Source organism: Filicampus tigris, chromosome 9, assembly GCF_054856515.1.
Source record: "Filicampus tigris isolate MCC_2025a chromosome 9, RoL_Ftig_1.0, whole genome shotgun sequence".
NCBI lineage: Eukaryota > Metazoa > Chordata > Actinopteri > Syngnathiformes > Syngnathidae > Filicampus > Filicampus tigris.
The window spans coordinates 19610311-19629949 of NC_141225.1; the positions used below are offsets into that span (position 1 = coordinate 19610311).

Below are 19639 nucleotides of genomic sequence, written 5' to 3' on the forward strand. Positions count from 1 at the left end.
TTATTGTTATTATTATGCGAGAATTAAGTGATCCTGATAGGACAGGTTGAGGTGGTTAATTAAAAAAAAAAAAAAAAAAAAAAGTAACGACCAATCACGGCTCCCCTGTTTTCTGAAGCCGAGCAGTGATTGGTCGTTACCTGAGCCTGAGTGTTTGTGATGTCATTTTCAGTCGACAGAAGTGACAAAATGGCCGCCCCCTGAGATGGCTAAAAAGGTGTGGATTTTGCACCTTAACTCATATCCCACAAAAACAATATTAATCCGAATGTTGTGTTTCAACTAGTTGGCTTGCATAGAACATATTCTTGAAAAAAAAATGTTGGGTTGATTTCTTCTCTCAGTCATTTGCTAGTTGATTGGTAAAATAAAATAATATGTTCAAAATAAACAAATGATCACAGGGGGGAAAAAATGAGCAAGCAATGGCGTATCAATGGATTAGTGTTATTCTTGAACACCAGGTGTCACTGTTGCACAAGGCAGAACAAGTCACGCAGTCGTTCAACTTTTCACAAGTACCACTCAAATAAGAATACTGTGACTCTCACACTGCGCTGAAATATTGGAAAAGAAAAGACTACTTAAATAACCATTTAATTAAAACATATTAAACATAAAAGTTACATAAAAAAATACCTAAATAAATGTTTTAAAAACAAGCACTTGTTAAAGTGTATTTGAAAAAAAAACATGACATTACTCCTGTTTCCATGGAAACCAGACTGGGATTTGGCAGGCCCAAGTGATTCAGCACATCCACGACGGTTGCCATGGCGACACGTGAGTCGCTTGTTGCCAGGCGATGACTCAGCAAAACACACACACTCACACTGTATCTGCACTGTTCATTGACAATAAAGACTTTCTATTCTATTCTATTCTATTCTATTCTATTCTATCCTATTCTATTCTGTCTGACTGTACTCTGTTAGTTTTGACTTATTAAACTGAATTTTGGCTGACTCATAACTCGACTGTTTAATCACATGTTTCTCCCCGTCCCTCCGGGACGCCCCCACTGGTTTGCCCCACAACAAACACCTCCCGCTACCATGGCCGGATACGCAACGTCAAGCTATTAGGATTCAGTCGTGATGCGACTCAGACTTCAAAATAAAACGACGTTTTCAGCATCAGAAGAGACACGGGGAGACGTGAAATGGCACACAGAAACACGCACAAGTGTTTAACAAAAACATTCATGAGTAAGTAGTTAAATGAAGCGCTGTGTTTCAGGATTACCTCTCACACACAAATGAAATGCTCTCATACATAATGCTGAAGCACTGTACACATATATAATATCCTGAAACACGGTCAATACTGTAGTGTGTATGAGAACATTCTAGTAGTGAATATGAGCAAATCAAAAGTAGCAGTGTGTGCGTGTGTTTCAGTTTGTGTGAGCGAAAACTAAATCAGCATACTGTGTAAGAACATTTCATTTTGTGCCACAGAGGGCAATATCAGTCGTGTGTAAGTGAAAAAAAAATGCGTACTTTGTGAAAGAGATTTCAGTAGTGTATAATGAAGGAATAAAATCAGTAGTGTGTATGAGAACATACATTGTGTGTGAGAGAGCATTTAAGTCATGTGTATTACTGAAGTTTGCAGTGACAGAAGCCAGTTTAAAATCAGAGGCAGGTACTATTTTTTTCCTCCCCCGAAAAAAAGGAGGGAGTGTCTCAGTAGTGCTCAAGAGAGGTGGTTATAAATTACTACCCTGGACCCTGATGGCCTCTCTTATTTGTGTGTATTTCTTCGTTCAAGGACTAATGGCGAGGATGCAATTGAAGAGCTTTTATTTTGACATTTTAGACAGGACGTAGAAGTTATTGGCAGCGACTACCACGGCGAGTCCGTGAAAATTGCACACGCACACACACACACAAGCACGCACGCGCGCGCACGCGAACACAAGCACTACACTCTCACTTTGAGGAAAGGAGGTAGGACTCGGAGGACTCCCAGTCCGTTCCACATAGTAGAGGAAGAAACGGCGTCTGAAACTCGTCACAAGGCAACATCGACGTACCGCCGGGAAATGATGACGTGTGGTTATTGTTTTGGGAAAAAAAATAGTAATTAAAAAGAAGAAGAAGAAGAAAAGAAGAAATATAATAGAAGGACGGGAGAGCGACCGAGTGGTGAAGTGGCGCTCCATGTCCACACTTCGTAGTTGCAGGTTGCTAGCGGAGTTAGCCACTTAGCTGCGGTTAGCTCGCCGTGAGCGGCCAACTTTTCAGCGTTTCCCGGGCAAGCTCGCTCGTTAAGTCCGGCAAAATGTGCTTTTTCTCGGGACGTTTATCCGCGTGGCCGGCGGCTAGCATCGGCTGAGAGCCACTCTGCTCTCTTCGTGTGGCTGTTTTTCCTTGTACTGCACGTTTTTGGAGCTGTTTATTTGACAAAAAGTGGACTTTGCCCTCCGGCTGTTTTAACGTTAACCCCCTTCCACAGGCCTCCATTGATTCTACCTTTGGGAGTATTTGAAAACAATTTTTTATTTTTTGTCAAAGAAGACAAATTTGTCCCGGAGGATTTTCCCCCTTTTTTGCCAGTGTGGAAAATGGATGCGGGCATAGAGAAGGAATGCAGCGCCTTGGGAGGTCTCTTCCAGCTCATCATGAACGACATGAAGGTATCATGTTTAAATTACATTCAAATGACGTTTTGGTAGATTTTTTTAATAATCGCTGCATCAGGAGAGGCGAGCTTCATTCATTGTTGAGGATTTTCCGCTTCCTCCACGCACACTGTTGGGCCCTTATAAGAAAAGCGAGTAGCAAAAAGTTTCGAAGTCAAGCAACGTGTAAAACAGATGATTACTACTTTTAACAAATTCATTACGTTTCAGACTTAGTGATGCACATATGATTTATTATTATAGGTATTATTATTATTTTCAGTTAAGCGGTTCGGAAAATGGATGGCTGGACATTGGCCCTTGACATACGAGCCGTCGTTTAACCTATTTTTTGCTCTGACTTGCAAGCGTAAACTTGGTGGCATTGAACTCAAACTACTTGACAACAAGTACCGGTAGACGTTTGGCATATAGTGAACAGTTTTCCATAATTTAGGCTTCAATCTGTTTATTACCATTCCCGGTTGAAGTGTACTGTCAAACTAAACATCAACCCAAAAATGACACGTTGAGTATTAAACACAACCACATAGCTTCACCTTTAACAATTAATGGGAAATGTGACAGAGGTGTTTTTAAAGCCATACACACTTAAAGTCACAAATACTACAGATCGTGAGGATGGTGACCCCAAGTGGACACAAATCTGATGATTCTAAACTTATTCGATTACTGTAGCCCTAATTAGGACACAGTCCTTCAACTAATATGGATAAATAAATAGATATACTTTGTTCATCCATAGGAGAAATTAACTTCTATGTACTAGTGTACTGAATTGTCTTACTAGTGAGGATAAAGGGATACTAGTACACATGTTACACTTCGCATCTAAAATTGCAGGTTTTTTCTTTTTTAAATGTTTTTTGTGAGGCATTAACTCGAACTACAAATTTGACCCACAGTAAGTTGTTGGGACTTTGGCTTCGGATATATTGAGTTCTCCAACTGGAATTGGGCCACCTGAAAATCGGGTAAAAGGGGCTAACCGGGGTGGGGGGTAATGAGGCAGCTTTTTACCAGCTGAGTCGTCTTTTGATGTTTGTTAGCTGTGCCTCTCGCTGAGGCTGTCTGGCTAGCCAAACACGTTTGTTTTTTGGTTAGTTTTTTTTAAATTGTAAAATGGGTTGTTTAACCACACAGTGAAGAACTACAAGATCGCAAATAAAATTATGAACACTTTATTTGCGTGTTAGCAAGATTTCATTTCCTCAAATTGTAACCTTAATAACATAGTCGCCAAAGTCATTTTTGTGAATTTTCGGAAAACAACCCACGATAAAATCTCTGTGACTTGGATGTCTGAGAATTTTTACAGACATAAAGAGCGGAAAAGGGGGAAAAAGTCACAATTTTTTGTGCATGCACAAGTATTTTTGTTGTTTAAATTGTGACAGAGTTAAAAATGACAGCCAGTTATTCTTTTAGGCTAATGAAATGTTTGTTGTGATTGACGGGCATCGGTTGAGTTAATACAACCTTCACGCTATTGAGCAATCACAACCCCAACTTTTCACGTTCACAAGTAGGATCGCAAGCCTCTTTCACAACTATATACTAAAATCACGCATTTAGCTGCCTTTTGTTGCGGAATACGACGTAAAAAAATGTCCTGGCTGGCTTTTACCGGGTTGGTAAGGGAGCTTGAGCTTGAGTTAGAACAGCTGAACCATTCCTATTATTGCAATTCTATTCTCATAGGAGTGCGTTTTTACTTGAAGAAATAAGATTTGTTTGGAAAAAAAATCCAAGGAAAAAAAAACGATTATTACGTACAGCAAATGAATATAACTTACCAGAAATAACATTATTTCTCACTTAGGATATACAACGTTTTACAAAAATTACATTTTATGAGGAATTATTTCATTTTTGTAAAAATATTCCAACATAATTTCTTGAAAAATGCGATCGTTCTCTCTGAAGTGCATTTATTGTCTAAAATTCAGCTTTATTACAGAAACTCTTAGGTTCTTCTTAAGAAAAAAATTATCTTTAAAAAATACAGATTAATTTGTAACAGAAACCCCAGACTTTTTCCTTGAAAAAAATAGGGTCTTTTTCTTCGCAGAAAATAACAACATTTCCTGGAAAAAAAAGCATCTTTATCCTTGAATAATTAGATTTCTTTTTTTTCCCCCTAAAATATTTTTGCTACATTTCTCTCGGGATAAATACAACTTTTATTTAATTTAATTTAGCAGCCCCCTCAAAACATTATATTGCGATTTATCGTAACATTTGAAGTTCATTGCCATTGTATAATTTTTATTTCTTTTCCATCCAAAACTAAATCCTCTTTGTATAGTTGCTAATCAGTCATGCTTATGAATATGGTCAGTCATGACTGATATTGGATTAATGTTTCAAGAGCTTCTGATAGGCCAGGAAGTGCATGGAGGTGCAGCAGCGACTATAAAACAAAGTCGTGCATAACGGCAGGGGCGGGCCACGGTCATGTAAGGCGAATGAGGAATGTGGCACGTGACGTCTCGATTGAGGATTTTACAGTCTCGATTGTGACACGATAATGACACAGATAAAATTTCTTGTCTTGAGAAATCCGACAAGGTTTGCGTAACGGCGGCTCCTCGAATGACTCAACCGTTTTTATAGCGAGGTCCAGATTATTCGCTAAATTTCTCGTTTGATATCCGAGAGCTGCCTGACAAAGGAGAGGAAATGAGGAGCTTCGGGTTTCACGCCAATGTCAAACAATTTGTTGCTCACCTGATGGAACTTGTAGAGCGAGACGTGACTCATGTGTACTGGAACATAACTGGGAAGAGGGCGCGTGTGTGATTGGGCTTGGCGTCCTTTGCCGTCCATGGCCTGTTCCCAAGCAGGCCAGTCGCGCTCGCCTTCTGCCTCGTTGGCACGCGCTGGCAAGTCATGTCGAATTAATCGGCCTTTCTGTCGGGGTAAATCTCATCGGAGGCGACGTGACCCCATCGCTATCGATCAGTCCGGCACAGCTGAGCTCATTGGGGTCTTTATGCTAATTATGAAGTGTCACACAAGCGCAAAAACAAATTAACCACTGTTAATATTCAGATGTAAAAACCATGAAGCTCTCTATCATGCCTTTAATGACCAAAGCAGTTGCGAATTCAACGGGTGTTTCACATCTAGGAGTGGAAGGAAGACCCTCATTAGCACTTCATATATTTAATATATGACCAACAAATACTGAGGGCTAGGGGTCTGTGGTATACACCATAAATGTGGTAAAAATCTGGCTTACAGTATCCATTTGGACTACTGACCAATTGCTCGTTGACGACATCATTGTATTTGCCTCAGAGCTGCTGACCACAGAGCTGCCGGAACTCTGAGCTTGTTAAAAAAACAAAAACAAACAAAAACAAACGGTGCGTCCATGTCGAACAGTCTTTCATCCTCCCTGCGTTTCCATTGCTCCGGAACTAATGGGGCGATTCTAGATGCTTCCAATTGGTTTTTTTCTGTATGGATAGTTACTGAAAATGAATTCTCTTACGACTGTGTTAGTTTAAGTTAGTGATTAAACTCTACTACTACGACCTATTACTGGATCTCCTTTGTAATCTAAGGACGCCCTGCACTTTATTGTTACGAGTGCTTGTTTTTTTTTTGTTTTTTTTTTTTGGTCATGTGGTTGATTTGAAGTCTGTCATACACACTCCGCCCAGGGCGTCACGATAGTCCAAATCTGTAGCATGCATCCACAAACTTGTTTGTGTGTCGTATCATCCACAGTGACATTTCTTGATTTACGCATCAGGTCTTTCATCATCATTGAAAGAGAAAAGTTTGTGGTTCCACAAAAATTCCAGCCAAGCATATTTCTCACTGTGTTAGACCAAGAGTCTCAACCAAGTCTAATCAAACCTATTTGATCTTCGTGACAACCCCCGGTCTTGATGTTTCTCCTCAACCGGCTCCATTTGGGATGAGTATTACGGAATGTTCGACATGATCACATTCAGGAGGGTGCACGGCACATTGGAAAAGGGGGGGGGGGGGGGGGGCATGAGTCAACAGGTAGCGAGACGGATGAGTGACGCTCAATGGAGGGTGTGGCTCGATGACACATGAACACACACGCACACGTAATGTGCTTGTAGCAGCACTCCTGTTTCAAGGCAGAGGCTTGGTGCATTTGAATCGATTCACAAGTCTCTGCAATCGAGTGTGGAGGCGTTGGCGTTTTAATGGTTCACAGAAATGACTAGTCCACCTTTAGACCCAAATGGATGGATTGATACTTGTGCGTTGAGTATCATTAAAAAGTTCTGAGTCATTGTTGTTGCTCAAACTGGAAGAATCTGCAGTTCTTCAAACGTTTATGGTTCTGAAGTGTTACCCATGTGGAAAATGAACATAATATGACTTTTTTTTTTTTTTTTCATGTCTTGCTATCATGATAGTTGGATGCTCCTATTGGAGTAATTGCTTGCGTGTTTCAGTCGATCGAAATGAGTCGGTCTTTAGTGAGTAAATTACTGGTGACAATAACACAAATTTTTATTTAATAACACAAAACCCATCAAATCTAAAATGAGGGTTCGATTCCACGTTGGGTGTAGAAGCCGCTATATTGGATCAGATGGCGATATGAGACCCACGTGACGTGAAACCAGGACTCGGCCTAATGATCGGCGCTGATCTGGATGAGCGTGCGATGACATCAAAGCCCAGATTCCAGCAGTGGCCCAACCGCTTGAACAACAAGCTCATCATTTTGCAGTGCCCCTCTTACTTTTCGTGACCTTCTCCGAAGAAACCATTAACCTGATGATGACACGGCCTAGCTGTGTGCTTTCACTTCTTTTGTCCCGCTTTGACTCAACCAGCGCTGCTCAAACAAGCCCTTCAACCTGCTGTTTGAACAGCCGCAGCTTCCCTCACCCCTGCTGTCGCCTCCCTCGCCAGACCCTTTTAAAAGCTCACTTATGCTCTACGTACAGATATAGACAGAGCCTTCCATGCATGCAAACATTTTGGGCGGGATTTACACCGCAGCTCCAATTGCCCACTCTCCCATTTTGTTTCACTGTCTCTTTCCATGAACATTTCAAGTGACACATTACACATACGGCTGCGTTTACTTGAAAGGAATACATGAAACAACCCAGACTCCCAAATTGAGCACAAGGGTCCATCCCATGTGAAATTAGCCAAGAATTTTTCCCATTACCACTCAGATTTTCTTTGAGGTGTAATTGGAAATGGAAGAAAACGACCAGAACACATTGTAAACCTCTTCACTTCAATCCCTAGTAGGGCTGCAGCCATCGAATATTTTGGTGTTTGGATGTCCTACTGAAAATTGTATTGAGTACTCGGGTATTCAATTAAAAATAAAAATATGTAATTTTTTGCTTGGTTAAAGAAGACAAAAAACACATTTCCACTTAATGAATGATCAACTGGTTTTCAAGTTTAGATAACACATTTTTGAAGGTCTACAGAAAATTTATGTATTTATATAAACATGGAGTCTACCAAAAGAAAGCTTTGATTCCCCCTTTCATCAGAAAAAAATGTTTCTACCCTTTACCATTCTTTGGTAAACAACAGTTGAACATTGATACATTTCGTGAAAATACTAATTTCCAAGAAAGATTCTGAGAAAAAGAGCTTTTTGTGAAAGGACGCATTCCAAGCAGTACTTTAACTTCAATGCTGTTTTGGGGGTTTTTTGGCCTTTGTGATACCTCAAATAACTAAATGCTTTATGACATCCATAAAGAACACAAAAAATGGCGTTTTGATCGCAAAATAACAGTTTACTGCAAGAGAAATACCGCACTCTGCGTGTTCACGTTGAAGCGAGAGGGCTTTAGCGTCGCCGTAGAGCATGCGCTGCATATAGAAAGTGGGCCGTCCCATGGGTGGACGTGGCCATTGTGAAAATCTGGCCACTTCTGCCATCTAGTGGTGATTTTTCATTCTGAAAGCATTCCCAAAGCCTTTATACTTACTGCGCAAAGACCTTTACTATAGTTTAAACAACGATTCTGCAAACGTATTTATACGTTTTGGCATCAAATGAGTTAACTTAAACTCTGCTAATGCTGTTAGCGCTTCTAGTGCTAAACACTGGCAACAGGCGCCATACAATACAATGTCAGCGTAATTAAGTCGTTTTGTTTTTTTTAACCCTTAATTAATCATTGAACATTATTTCAGGACAACATTGTGTTGTTGTTGTTGGTAGCAAGTTTATGAAGGCAATCAACACCCCAAACACAGTCTGGAAGAAATGTCAAGTCTGCCGTTAAATTGCGACACGTTCCCGGGAATAACGTCAAAATAAAAGCGCTCGAAGGCGTTAATTCCATAGGTAAAGTTTATTTTGAAGTTCGCCTTCTAACCGCGTTGGCGGCGTGATGCACAGCGTAAAAAGTTGTTGCTGCGGTTAGCTTGACTACTACTTCCTGACAGTATACATGTAGATAAGCAGGTACTCGTAACAGAAAAAAATGCCTGAAGCATTTTTTTTTTTTTTTTTTTTTTTAGCGAGGTACTCCAATTACTCAAGGACCCGTTTCAGGGCTAATCCCGAATTAGCTGAAAGTTTATTCAGCCTTTGGGGAGCATTTTGAATTCCATGTCATTTTTCTGTTTAAATGGCAATTACACAGATACAAAATCAACACAGCTAGTTTCTGCCTTTGAAATTAGTGCCACAGTTGGAATGTCGCCTCTGTGGAAGAGTATTGCGCAATGGGGAACCCATGGTTGTGAACACAAATTCCTGTTGTGCTGAAAGCAATTGTCGCCTTCCGACGAGTATGTTCGACGTCACAGCAGATGTTGATGTCAACCTTTCATCTAATTACTTTAGTAGTGAGAAGCCGTGCTGCAGCGTGAAAGCCAACACAGCGGCAGTATTCCGCTTTGCCGGCTTCTGCCTAAAAAGCGCGGGCGGATTCGTTTTGAGTCTTCTGCTACTGCTCTGATCCAAGAGGCTTCTCACTCTTCCTGGCCATCCCCCATCTTCCCTCACTGAAAATGCGAGAAGGCTCTCAGCAATTTTTCCGACAGTGTGTCAGAAACAACAAGACTGTGGTTACTTCTAAATTTAGTGCAGGGTTCCTCTTCTCTTAGCAGCTGGAACTCCCCATGGAGCTCGGTGGAAATAAGTGCCACAGAGCCGCCGGTCATTCAGAACAGCCGAGCAGGTTGTCCATTTCCTGACAACTAAATGAGAGCTTTCTTCCGCCAATCACTTTGGATGTCGCCTCAAGTCTTCCCTCAGTCGTCTCCTCTGTCGTCGGTCACTAGAGTAAACAGAGATTAAGGAGGTTGGATTGGAGGCCGGCGGCAGGTGACTACACACCATGACTGAAGTCATTAATACTAAACCGGCTCGACTGATTGGATAACAGCTCTGCGTATGCCCTCTGCACGCAGAACTGTTTATAGCTTAGCTCGTGTGCACCGCATACACTTTTACATTGGCATATGCGAGGGGGGATCGGTATTGGCAGTCTGCGTTCAAAAGCAACTACCCCCCCCCCCCCATTTCATGTGCTGTTTATACTGGTCAGGGTCACGGGCTCATTTTAGCCTATAGAAGTTAATCACAGGCAAGTTGTAGTAAGATTATTGGGTGTGAAAGGAGTTTAGTGGACCATTACCAACTTACAATGTATCAATTTTCCAGAAGATGATAATAAGAAAGCAGGGAGAATGGATGACTGTTCGACATGGATGCATGTTTTTTTTTTTTTTTTTTTTCAGTCTTTTTTTTTTCAGCCATTTTTCACACGGAGGCAGCTAGAACCCAAATCTACCGTTGGCCAAGTTTATACCACATGTACTGCACGCCCCGAGATAGTGGACGTTTGTTGGGCTGTTGGAGTTACTGCCACCTTCAGGACTGAAGTAGAACATCACAGCACTTTGTTTTTGTTAGGTTAATGCGCAGAATCGGACATGTTTGAAACCAAGTACTTTGGTAGACATTTTACTTGATAATTGTTGTGCTGTGATTTTGGCAGAAATCTGTACTGAAATTGCATTTTTTCTTCTCTTTATCTGTTTTCACAAGCAAATACCGACACTAAATCCTTTCTTAACGCAAATCGGACAATAGTTGGATACTGAAAAATGTCAGTTCTGATTGTGTATATGGAATAATATGATGAGATGACGATACATTGCTGTGGTTTTCACAGTCATAAAAGCACTCATAACTACCATTTGGTTTGACGCCCTTGCTCTGTAGCATGCCTACGACATGAGTTCTCACACAGTTAGCGCTGCACAGGCCTTGCCCACCGCTGCACTATTGGCAAAGCACTGTTAACATTCCTGGCGGTCACGACAAACTCGGGTAGAATGTGAAGTTTAGGCGAGAAGTCGCAAGGGAAGCGGCTTGCCCTCGAAGTAAGTCAATGATTCGTTTAAGAGTCATTCTCTGACTGCTTCATCAAATTTGTCAGCAAGCAAGTCCAGTGTCAAATTTGGCATTGTGGACGTCAAGGTGTTCTGCTGCTGCTATGCAGTTTGATGGACAGCATTTTTTTGAGTTATGACAATCAAGTGATCTTGTTCAGCGCGTGCCTGCCCAACATGTCCATCTATTGCTAAATCACATCGTACGTGCAATATTTGGCCACGCTGATGAATGGGCTCGCTTCGTCCACTGTGTAGCTGTAGATGGGAATTTTCTTGATTTCTCAATAGATTGCTTTGCATCAGAGTGTGTGAAAGGGAGAAGCGGAAAGTCAGGACTGGGGTGTAAAGTTTAACACCCGTGACTCGCTTCTCATGCCTGGTCGGGTTGACAGCACTCATCACTTTCGGACGAGTATTTTTATAGGTCATTGGCGATCGTCACACAAAAGCGAACTTTATGGGTTTGTGTTTGAGAGGCAGGGGCGAATAAAAGCCGACTCTTAGACTTAAATGTTCTAAACATGTAAAAGTTTGCATTTATCTGCATTCTTTTTAAAAACGGCACAGACACAGAATGGGGCTGGTGAATTCGACCAGAAACGCCATCGGAAGTAGTATCAGAGATGGGATGACGGCAATCGCAAGGGGCTGGAAGAAAAATGGGACAAAAGTGACTCCATTTTCCTGTCTTGATGCGTTGGAAGCAATTGTGAAAGGCATGGGCAACAAATCTACTGTAAGCACAAACTTGAGCACGCACTGTGCTGTGCACCCGTTAAAATCTGTTTTCTTCACTTGTAATGTTTTCTATGATCATGAGAAGCTAAAATACAAATTGCAATTAAAATTGGATTAATCGTCCAGCCCAGTGTCAAAGTGGCTTTGAGCCTTTGAAAGTCTGCGTTTTTTTTCTCCAAATGCCACAGATACGGAATGGCTCCTTTTAGACCTTTTATTTTATGTGTCCCGTTTGGCTGGTGTAAAAGGTCCAATTTTTTTTTTTTTTCTGCTCTCATGCAGCCATTTTGTGGTCTCCCTGCGTGAAGAACACTTGAAAGACACTCGCCAACAAGCAAACTAGTGATAAACTAATACATACCTTAGAGAGCAAAAGATTTTGACTCCACTGTTGTGGCTGGCGGTGAAGCAGCGTATCAGCTAAAAGACTTCAGTACTGGGCGCGCAGCTAAGAGGCTAACGCGCAGCGTGAAAGGGTTAACTGCGTTTCATCTTCTCACCGGCCAGCCGAGACTCAGCATCAGCAGAGGTCAGACGGGTTGCAGGCAGTCGAGTTCTGGCTGAGCAGCTGCTGTGTTCAGCTCCTGCAGTGCGAACTGCAAAGCTGCCTTGGATTACATCATCAGTCAAAACGAGTTTGTGGCCCGTGAAGGACACGTCGCTAGTTCCTAACCGTGTCTGCTCTTTTTTCGATAACCCTAAATAAGTCTATTTGTGAGGGTTTTGAAGAAAAAAAAATTCCCAATATTGATTGTTTCAAGTAAATATACCCAAAGCTATGATCCCAAAACAAAATGGGAGCAAAGTTGTCATATATAAGGTTTCAACTATGAATCTAGGCGGTTCTAAATATTTTTAGGGGGTGTCAATTACTCTTGTATTCCCCCCCCCCCCCCCATTCATGGCCGGTCTCTGTCTTTGACAAACACAGATCTCACAAAGGACTCTTGACCTTACTGTGCCCTTCATCACGTGTTAACTTTATTTTTTTGTCAACACCGACAAAATTGTGCATTGTTGATTAGTCATCAAAACTCCAGATTATGTGATGATGAAAATTTCGGCTCCATGCCCGTTGAGTGTATTAATCCTCTCTGGCTGCATTTGTAATGCCCTGAAAGCGCCTCTGTTCTCACGCTCAACCTCCCCACATGCAATGTCACACGTTTTTTTTTTTTCACTCACCCACCACCAAGGTCATATGCGCCGCTCCTTTACGAGCATAATAGCAACTGATCCGCATCAGTGTGACCTGTATGAGCCATTATTAAAAATGCCAAATATCTCTCCACATGCCTTCCACGTTCTACAAGAAAGTAATCAACTGCAAATTCGTGGGTTGCTAATCACCAATATGCCTTTTTTTTGGAAACTGTCCCAGCTTTTGCTGGAAAAACTCACTCATTTTTTTTAAACAGCACAATTGTAGTTGTAGAATTGCTTAATTATTGGCCAGGTGCCATTCTACGATAGTTACATTTGTAGTTGCAGGTTAATGGTTCATTGTGTTGTGTTTTTATTTGGCACAGGAGGAACCGGTTAAACTCTGCTCACTCCATCCCCATTTCAAGCCAAGTTTGTCAGTTCATGTGTGTTTTGTTTATTGTTATGTTGTTGGTTGGTATAATTTGGTTTGAAATGAAGTTGGTGATCACAGAAATGAGTGTAAACACCGCTGTTCTATTTTTCTGCAGGCCAGTTATCCCACGTGGGAGGACTTTGTCAGTAAAGGAGTCAAACTTCAGTCACAGCTCAGGTAAGACTTGGAGCAACGCACCCGCGATTTTTAGTAATATTGACCGATCACTGTACCTCGCTGGCATAACTAGATCAACCAACATACATTATTTGTAATAAATTAATAATAATTTTCAGACCCATTCATCCATTTTTTTATTGCGCTCGAAGAAGGCTACATTCTTGATTGGTCGCCAGCCAATCACAGGGCACATGCAATCAGTCTCGCGTTCACACGTACGGACAATTTCTGTCTTTTATGTCTTAACCCATTAAGGATGGGAGTGCATAACCGTCTTTCTACCCTTAAAACCTGGAGAGCATATACAACATTTTCTCTTCTTTTTTTTTTAATCAAATTTTTGTTCTCTTAACCAATGAAATGCATCAGAATATACACGTGACGTTCTGGAATTCTTTCGAGTCATAATGGCGGACGCCATCGATCGCGGGAGCTTTGAAATGAGTAACGGCAGTGATATAGACGATGCGCTTGTTGACGTTGAACCAGTAGAGCCAGTCGAACGTGATACATGGTTAAGATACATGTTTGTAGACAATGACAATATCGACGTCTTTGTAACAAGATAAAGGATGGTAATTACCACTCGATTTTTAAAATTAAAAATAGTGCTTCTCTTACACTGACACTTTATTTTTATACCTTCGATTGAAACGGTAAAGATGAATAAACTCGGGCCTGTGTGCAAGCCACATGTCTTAAGATCTCAAAATCTTTTGGAATTATGTTTCTGTCTGCTACAGGGGCTGAGATATTAATTATTTTGCAGGTGTTAAATTTCTGGGAAAACTTCAGGTTTTCAAGGGCATTCCAAAGACGACCTGAGGTTTTGGGAAGCTGTTGAGCCAGGCGCTTCAGGCTTTAATGGGTTAAATGGTCAGTGGCGAGATTCAAACCCAGAACTGTGAGGCAGGCGTGCTAACCACTACAATGCCGCGTTGCCACATTTTGTTGTTTACCATTTAATATCTTGGGAATATTGGTATGACCCTTCCCCAACTGGTTACACTGCAGTGAAACAGACAGCAACTCAGGTATCCATTTTGCAACTTCACTCGGCTTTACATAAAAGACGAATTCATGCATGCACACACAGGCACTCACACAACGTGTCATCTGATCTTGTTGGTTAGGTTTACAAGAGTAATGGCTATGTGTGTGCTCTTGGAGCGCTACTAGCGTAGCATTCATAGTCTAGCCTGGTAATAGAATGCACACACACACATTGCAGACAATAGGTCCATTGATGATAATGATGTGGCTTCAGAGGGTTTCCAGTTGCACTGCCGAACTGGCCTTTGAGGGTCTCTCATGTGGCTTTTAGCAGTCAGGCGTCCAATAACTGATTCACAGAGTGAGCGGGTCAGGCTGATGTTGGCGGGTGGCTGATGTTGGCGTCCTTGTTTGAGTCACTTTTGTATTTTTGTTTGCTGTGGAGCAAATGAGTGTTGACTGTGGCGGAGCTGAGCTGCGTGTCTAGTCAAGGTACGGATATGCGCAAACTAGTAAATACCAGTTAGCGTTACGGACACAGGTGACACAGTCAGTGACTTAGTCCTCTAACTACCGGTATAGACTACTCTGTGAGCAAACACAGTGCAGCTCAGCCTCCAAGCGGTATGCTTTTGCTTTTGGCAGCGCACTCAACTCATTTGAAATGACATCACTCTTTTTTTGTGCAAACTGTGACCGACTTCTTTTTTACACCTGGGTGAAAATAAAAAATGCTATATAAATAGCACTTCATATCCAAAGTTATGACTTGTTACAACTGCATTTAGTTATTTTTTACATTTACGGTAACAAAAAAAAAAAATGTGTGTTGATATTTTCTGTATTTGCAAATGATATTATTACATTTCGGTGCCATCTCAGAGATTCCACTGTATGGTAGAAAGAGCTGAAGTAGATAATTGTTTTTTGCTCCGCCTCATTCCGGCGCCTAATTGCTGTCACTTTCGTTCAGAAGAAAGCACTTAAATACTTGTGTGTGTGTGTGTGTGTGTTTTTGTTTTTTTTTAACACGTTAAACATGTGTTGTCTGTCACACTATTCAGGACCACCATCCTGGTGACAGGCGCCTTCCTCGATGCTTTTCAGAAGGTAGCAGACATGGCGATGAGCTCCAGAGGTAAGCACAAACACTACTGCAATCCATCCAGCAACCAGAAAGGCCTTCTCCCCAGCACAATGTGTTGATTATTTCGCTACGCACAGGGGAGCTCTGAACTGTCGTCTTAAGACGGTTGCTGTGATTATGTAAGACCAGTTGGTATTAAGTTGAAATCCAGCATGTGGGAGCAGGAGTGCCAGGGGAGCGAATTATGGCCGCTCCCCTCCAAGGAAGCAGCAACAGCAGGCCTGCTCTGTCATGCCTGTTTAAAAAAAAAAAAAAAGAGTAAACACTTGTTTGGCAGACAAGATTCCTATGTAGAAAAATGTTGTTTTCGCACCCCCAAATGCAATGCGATGGCATCCCACATAGACTGCTCACAAAAAATGTGGCAAATTACATTTGCCTTCATCATACCGCTGACATTCTGACATCATGTGATCCAGACGACACCTAACAATTTATCAACAGTGCCTCGCCGTTGCATGGCTTCAAACAAAAAAATAACCCATTCTTTTTGTACCATGCATACAAAGTACATACATTCAAGGGTTAGGTGCCCTAAACATGTCTAACTTCCAATGCGTTGCCATTTCTCTCCCTCAACATGACAAGCTGAGATCCCCCCCCAGCCCCCCTTTTTTTTTTTCCTCCTATCCAAAGCCAGACAACGATCCCATCTACAGGGATTTGTTTAGTCATTACAGCGGTTTACAAACCTGAGTTTCACAGACAAGATGTGGACAGAAAACAAAAACACAGATATTGTGTTTTTTGAACATGTTTGTAGAGGGTAGCCTAACTTCTTTCATGGCGTTTTAAAGGCTTGTCACTCCTAATCATGATGCGAGCAGACAACAAAGGAGTCTTTTTATTTTTTTATTTTTTTATTTAAGAGAAGCACTCATGTGAAAACACTGACTTGAGGCACTTGCACGGGTCACATTGCACAACACGCATCATCACTGGCTGGCCAAGAGCTTCTCTGAAGACACGTCTTGAGCACATGCTCACGGATCAATCGAGCACAATAAAAATGAACTTAAACAAAATGCTGACATACTGTTAAAAAAAATATATGCTTTGTTTTGATGATTCCTTCTTTAACTTCACATGTTGTTGTATATTTTCTTGTACAAATAAGAAAACTCGATGACATGAGAAACATTTAATTCAAACGTTTTTTCCGACAGCCAAGACAGCCAGAAAACAGGTCTGGACAGAATCCATGTCACACTGAGACACTTAGATATACATGCGTGGCTTATGATTTGCCGGGTGTAAGTTAAATCTTACACATTATGATCTTTTGTTCATAAGTTATTCTATCTGTTACAATTCGTTGACTGTAACAGCCAGAATTTCAGTTAGGACACTTAAAATTTTCCCTATATTACCTTCCGTTCAAAACAAATTGCCAACTGTAACACACAGTGAACCGTCAACATAAATGGGTGTTCATTTTCCCCCAAAATGTGGACTTATTAAAATTAAACTTATTAAATAGCACATCCTCAAACTTGCGTCACCGTCCTTTCAACTGTCTAAATATTTGCCATGAAGGCGATCGCGACCAGCGGAGGGAATCGCGGCCCGATGACTGATCTGCTTTAGCGCCGCTCACAAATAGAAAAGCCACCATCTGTTAGCTGTTAGCTAAGTGTTAGCTGAGATAATGGGGGGCCTTCACGCGTGCGTACATGTTGACCGAGCACATTCCCCCACCTGTGTGTGTGTGTCTGTGTGTGTGTGTGTGTGTGTGTTTAGACAGCTGCCGCCGCCTCCTCGGTTCTGTTGGCCACTACTTTAGCTCATCAGCTGCTTTATACGAGTGTGTTTGTCCAAAAGCACCGCAACAGCTGATTTTGAACACGGGCACAAGTTAACACTGTCTGACAACTATTACAGACTTTTCTGTGGCCCACGAAGCCAACGTGTGACGTGTATAACATGATTTGACTGGCTATTGTGAATGGATTGAATTGTTTACAACTATTTAACCAAGATAGCATTTAACTGCACCACAAGACTGTCGTGATGTGATGAAGATGGTGATGATGATGCCGACTGAAGCAAGCCAGGGGACATCAGGAGAATATTTTAGCCCAAGAATGCAACGTGTTTATAGTTTGTGACGTTTTTGACCGTCTCAAGTGGATTTCAAGTCATACATCAATTTGCTTCCAGGTTTGACAGCGTTTAAATGCACTTTCCAGTTTGGTGTGTCCTGAGATGGTCCATCCACTGCCACATTCTTACACACACACACACATGCCCAGCACTTAATTGTTTTGTTCCTTTCTTACCCTCCTAACACCTGCAGGGAGCTATTTGTGCGTGCAGATTTGAGATTCAGAACAGGTCAGATGTGTGTGCATATGCGTGTGTGTTTTGTGGGTAGTTGCCATGGTAATGGCCATGTTCTAATTTTTCTGCATCAGCTTATAATTAGGGCCCTCTTGGAATTGCTTTTATTGCGTTTATTATTGAGCCATCTTTTTTGGGGTGGGCTTACCATGCCTGAAAACTCACCATTTTTTTGCAAGCACAAACTACATATCCTGGTGAAATGTATTTTAAGGATTCCCGAACACAGCCACCCCCAAAACTTTCCTTCGCTTTATTTCCTTTCAAACTCGCTTTATTTCCTTTCCAACTCGCTTTATTTCCTTTCCAAACTCACTCAATAGCAAGGTAGAATGTTAGAAAAATTAGCTCCTCCCCCCGCGGTGCACTTTCAATAGCTTTATTGAACAAACGGTATAACGAGAATGTAATGATATCATATTACGAGCTGCCGAAGGCCGCAACTCACGCAGACTAGTTACACACCCAGACTAACACCTTGCCAACACTACATCCTTATTTGCTGACACCCATATCACTCACCAGGCTAGGCCCCGTCTTTTAAAGCCATACTCAAAAATCACAGATGCTAGATGAAAAGAATCGGCACCTCACATGTACGTTATCATGTTAAATAATGCAAAAATACGGTTTTATCCGAATACTGCAATAATTGATACAATGCTCAATTCTGAGAATATTCGATAGCTTCTGCCCTATTTGACAATCAGGTTAAGGATTTTGTGGTGCACGGGCCCATGCTGATTGCAGTTTACTACTCTTGTGATTTTACCATCTATTTCATGTTGTATTCTTGTATTCCATTCTTGCTTTCTCTATGTGCACATAGTGTGAGCCAGTGTCCCATTGTGTCAGGTCATTATTGATTGACAATCGATCGGTGGCCACAAATTGAAGCCGCAAGGCGTCGCCGTGTCTGTTTCCCGTCGGATGATGTCATGTGTGTCTCTGGCATTCTTGTGTGCGTGTGTGTGTCTTTTTCTGGCATGTTTGATGATATCAGACTCTTGACGAGACAGAATTCAATTACTCCTAACGTCATCAGAATTTTTTAGAAAATGGCTGGCATCAGAGTCATAGGAGATGATCAGGCGTTTATTTGTTTTTGTTGTGTGCAGAGATTCTGTGAAAAGGTGAGCAAAAAAATGCTTTGATGAATAGCAAACCACAAACGCAAATAATTTGGTCGTCAAACCGGAATTTGACCAGAATCCCCAGATACCCCCTGCCCTCCTCAACTTCCACTGCCATCCCCAAAATTGACTTTATAATCCAGAATCTGATTGGATACAGCATATTCAAATGGGCTCGGAATCAACTTGTCGTACAGCAGCCACAACGTGATTGGGCTTTCGAGGGTTTGTCAAGACAAAAATGATTGGTATGGGAAGATGGCAGACAACAAAAAGCACTAGATTGCAAAACAAAATGCACTAGATTTCATAAGCGTTGACATCAGCTGATTTTAAAAAAAAAAAGAAAAAGGGCCCTTCCTCCTTCTGTGGTGCTCCCGCGTGACTCATCACCATGGCAGCCCAGAACAGTTGACGTCTTCGGCATCATGGGGCTTTATTTCTTTTTTTTTTTTTTTTTCTTCTTCTTCTTTTCTTTTTTTTAAAGCACG

The 19639-nt window shown here is 41.6% G+C and overlaps 1 protein-coding gene across 3 annotated transcripts in view; it reads left to right on the top strand.

The window, feature by feature from the left end:
• Positions 1 to 1881: 1881 nt before the first annotated feature.
• The window catches only part of mtss1 (MTSS I-BAR domain containing 1), a 32435-nt gene continuing 14677 nt past the window's right edge, over positions 1882 to 19639 (top strand). The window contains exons 1-3 of one of the 3 annotated variants that reach the window (XM_086041223.1): positions 1882 to 2641; positions 13471 to 13532; positions 15593 to 15666. In XM_086041223.1, the coding sequence (XP_085897349.1) occupies positions 2570 to 2641; positions 13471 to 13532; positions 15593 to 15666 (208 nt within the window). In that variant the 5' untranslated portion in view covers positions 1882 to 2569. The remainder of the gene's footprint in view (positions 2642 to 13470; positions 13533 to 15592; positions 15667 to 19639) is intronic. The other 2 variants (XM_086041224.1, XM_086041226.1) reach the window with 2 other exon arrangements.